The following is a 3,975-nucleotide window of genomic DNA, read 5'->3' as shown; positions in this document are numbered from 1 at the left end:
CCGACGGAGGCTCGTGCCGGAGCCGAGCGCTCCAGGGCCTCTGCACAGCATTTGAGGAAGAGGGTTGAGGATCGCTTCATGCCCACCACTTCAGGATTGCCATGTGTTCTACGTTACCACGTAACTACACTTCACAAGGGGTAGGAAAGCAACTTCCCGGAGCAAAGTCCGCTACAACGGCGCGGTGGTTTGGCACAAAGCTTCCCAAGCCTGACCTGGCCCCCTTCACGCATCAAACCGCAACGGGCAAACACCTGGACTCGGGATCGGGAGGGAAAAGCCCCCCCGCAGAGGCTAGGAGGCAGGCAAGGCATTTAAGCTCCAACCCAAGAGCCCACCGTTCCCAAAGGAGGTGCAGAGCGAATCTAGACGCCAAGCGGTGCCTTCACCGGGGAGAAACGAGTCACAGCAGGATCCTTGGCGGATCATTCCGAACTAGTGCAATCAGCGCCGCCCCGACCGCCAGCATCCAAACACAATGGACAGAGGAGGAGAACGTCTGGGTCGGAGCGAGCCCGTGCTGGTCACAAAGGCAGCACTATGACTGCGGGAGGGGAAGGGTCAGAAGGCTCATTTCGCAGGTGGATCTGGGGTTTTTTTCTTCCCTCCTAAGAGGGGGCGTCAGTACAGTAGATGGCAAATTCCATTTCATCTGGACACAGACATCCTGTCGGGTGCCGGGGCCTGGATTTTCCTGGGTCACAGGGTAGAAGCCAGGCACCCAAGCAGAAAAGTTCACCTTCAGGCAGCTGGGAAAGGAGAAACGGGTTGGAGGAAGTGAGAGGTTTCACGTTACCAAGGTGCAGGTGCAAAACTAAAAGCATGTCCCCTCCTTCCTGTTGTCTGAGATCCGAACAGGGCCGCACAGCTACAACTCAGAGTGCTACAGCAGGGGAGTCAGTGGGTGTCCCGCGTCTACATCGCCAGCCATCATTATTCCACCGAGTATCCCAGGAGGAATCTAGATCTGGAAAGCCAACAAGAGAGATTTAAACGATTTGAAGGCTCAGCATTGTTCTACTGAGGAATCACTGGGGTTTGAGCAGGCCGAGCGTCACTGCTTTACTGCGCCAGAGGGACAGCTTGGGGAATTCCTGGCAAGGGAAACAAATTCCCGAAACGTTGGTGAGACGGAATGAGGAAGCTCAAGCGGGCAGATTGTCTCGGTGGCACTCAGCTTCCTCAGCCAGGCATGGCTGCAATTTGAGAAGACAGAACCAGGCTCCGCAGAGCCCAGCGCGAGCCCGAGGACACTGCAAAACCCCCGAGAGCATTCCAGAAAGGCTGTCGGCGCTCATCCCCCGCTGCCAACCGCCTTCCCAAAGGTGATATTTCAGCTCCAGGTGACTTCTTATTGACTTGTCTTGTCATCTCCCCTTCCCACGGCAAAAAATAACTGCAGACACATCCGACTTCAAGGACAACGGGTGAAAAGCGGTTTCAAGGGGAAGAAGAAAGGGATTTCTCCCGGATTCCTACCTTTGCCCACAAAAAGCTCTTTTGAAAAAGTCATTTGAGTCAGAGACAGACGATTTTTAAGCCCACCTGCGCCTAAGACTCCCAGACTCTGTGCTGCCTGAGCTCTGCCATCAGTTCTCAGCAGCACTGCTTCCACTTTCTGCTAAAACCCTGCTTCCAGGCCAGGAGCTGGGTTTCTGCCAAAAAACCTGCTCTCCAGTACCAACCACGCAGGGGCTTTGTGACCGTTTCTAACGGGAAAAGCCAACATATCGCGTTTACAACACACAGCAGGCGCCGCAGCCGCTGCTCCCAGCCTGCCTGGCTCCCGGCAGGAGGCAGCACCTGCTCGGGAAGACCTTACCTTCTGATCCAGTCGCTGGTAATCACCAGATTTGGGCCGTCGACCACTTTTTGATCTTTTTCCTTCCAGAGCAAAAGCAATGATCTTTGGAGAGAGAGAAGCAAGGGACAAGGTGAGTGGGACAGTAATCACCAAATACGCTTTTTCTCACTTCAAACGTAGGCGCTTCCTCTCGGGCTTTACTCCCCTCCTGATCCCACTTCATTTGAAAGAGCACTTGAAGCAAATAAATGCCAATATTTAAAGGCAGCTAAGCTTGAAAACAGACAACAGTGAGGTCTGCCTAACACACAGAAAACAAATAGAGTTGGTTTGCCTTCTCCTACCTCAAAAATAGCCTTACAGGAGGGAAAAACCCCCGGCAAAAGACAGGTACGTCACTTGAGCTGCATCCCCTGGGCAAGGCTATTTAAGGACAAATCTGCAACCCGCGACAGAAAACTCACTGTCAGCGAGAAAACGCAGGGTAGCTTCACACATCTTTTCACTTCTCAGCTGAAAATAACCACCAGAGCCCAATATCCACAGCGATCCAACCCCTTTCCCAGTTACAACACCCCCTCTGCTTCTCCCAGCGCTGCTGAGACCAGGGCTGACCACACGCACGCCGTGCGGCCAGCGGGAAGTACCGGGGAGGAACCCGAAGCAGGGCAAGGGGAAGGAGCAGGTCCCCATCTGCAGCGGTGACTGGTGAGGGAGGAAGCTCCCGGATCGCAGGGGAGCTGCCGGGAGCCTGGGCAGGGAGCAGAGCCACTCACCTTGCGTTTGTTGTGATAGGCAACGTAGAGGGCGGCAATGATAACCGCGGTGGTCACCAGGTAGGCGAAGAAGTGGCTGCTCTCCGACTGGTCCCTGGGGGGAGAAGGAACGCTCTTCTCTCCCTCCTTATTACCGGGGGAGGCATCGCTGCCGCCTTCAGCCCCATTCGCTTCCTCTCCGGGGCTTCCCTGACCCACTGAAAAGCCGTTGTCCCCACCAGTAGAGGAGATTGATTTATCTCCCACTTGATTGCCCTGGTTCTTGCCCTCGTGCTCAACGTTGTGGTCCTGCTTCTCGGTGTTCCGCTCTTGGTGGTCGGCTTGGTTCCTGTCATTAGCGTCCTGGTTCTCGCTGCGGTTTGTGTCATCGCTGCTGTGGTGGTTACCCTGGTCCTGGTTGTTGTCCCTCTGGTCCTTGTTACTGTCAGCCTGGTTACTGGCCTGATTCTTGTTGCTGCCTTCCTGGTTGTTCTCCTCGTTCTTCTTCTTCTCCTCCTCCTCCTTCTTCTTCCTTTCCTCCTCATTCTTCTTCCCTTCCTCCTCATTCTTCTTCCTTTCTTCCTCCTCATTCTTCTTCCTTTCTTCCTCCTCATTCTTCTTCCTTTCCTCCTCCTTTTCTTTGTTGTCCTGGTTGTTGTTGCTGCTGTTCTTGTTCCCCTGCCTCTCGTTATTGTTGCTGCTCTCCTGCCTGTTATCGGTGCTGCTCTCCTGCTTGTTCCCCTGCCTGTCGTTATCGGTGCTGCTCTCCTGCTTGTTCCCCTGCCTGTTGTTATCGGTGCTGCTCTCCTGCTTGTTCCCCTGCCTGTTGTTATCGGTGCTGCTCTCCTGCTTGTTCCCCTGCCTGTTGTTATCGGTGCTGCTCTCCTGCTTGTTCCCCTGCCTGTCGTTATCGGTGCTGCTCTCCTGCTTGTTCTCCTTGTTCTCGTCACTGCTGTCCTGCTTCTTCTCTTTCTGACTGTCCTTGGTGCCATTGCTGTCCTGGTTGTTCACCTGCTGCTTGTCAGTGTTCTGGCGACCGCCGTCCTGGCTCTGGCTGCCACTGCCTAGGTTGTTGGAGCTGCTGTTCTGGCTGTTGGGCTGGTTACCAGCACCATCGCCTTGTCTGTTGGTTTGGTAACTCGTATCACTGCCTTGGCCACCCTGGCCAACATTCTGCTTCTCCACACTGCTCCCATGGCCAGACGTGTCTGTGCTCTTCTGGTCCTTCCCAACCGCCTGTCTGTTACTTGGGTCTGATCTGGAGTTTTCCTCGTTGCGTGACTCTGGCTGAGAGTGCTGCTCTTGACTCCTGTCGGACTCATCCCCGTGGGTTTCCTGGCCGTTGGGTACTCGTGGCTGGGAGGATGTCGCAATGTCTGACGAAGTTCTGCTGGTCTCCAGCTGCCTCTGCTCCTC

At 54.9% G+C, this 3,975-nt stretch overlaps 1 protein-coding gene across 1 annotated transcript; it reads right to left on the bottom strand.

Annotated features, from left to right (window-relative positions):
* Positions 1 to 1,145: 1,145 nt before the first annotated feature.
* On the bottom strand, positions 1,146 to 3,915 carry TGOLN2 (trans-golgi network protein 2; the record flags this gene model as incomplete). The annotated part of the gene is made up of 4 exons (XM_010154479.1): positions 1,146 to 1,196; positions 1,823 to 1,906; positions 2,581 to 2,953; positions 3,242 to 3,915. Coding segments are annotated over 4 exons (1,182 nt in total), but the record flags the coding sequence as incomplete, so codon positions are not given.
* Positions 3,916 to 3,975: the final 60 nt, after the last annotated feature.

This window comes from Eurypyga helias, unplaced genomic scaffold (genome assembly GCF_000690775.1).
Source record: "Eurypyga helias isolate BGI_N326 unplaced genomic scaffold, ASM69077v1 scaffold19496, whole genome shotgun sequence".
Lineage (NCBI taxonomy): Eukaryota > Metazoa > Chordata > Aves > Eurypygiformes > Eurypygidae > Eurypyga > Eurypyga helias.
This window is presented reverse-complemented; position numbering and strand designations above follow the sequence as displayed.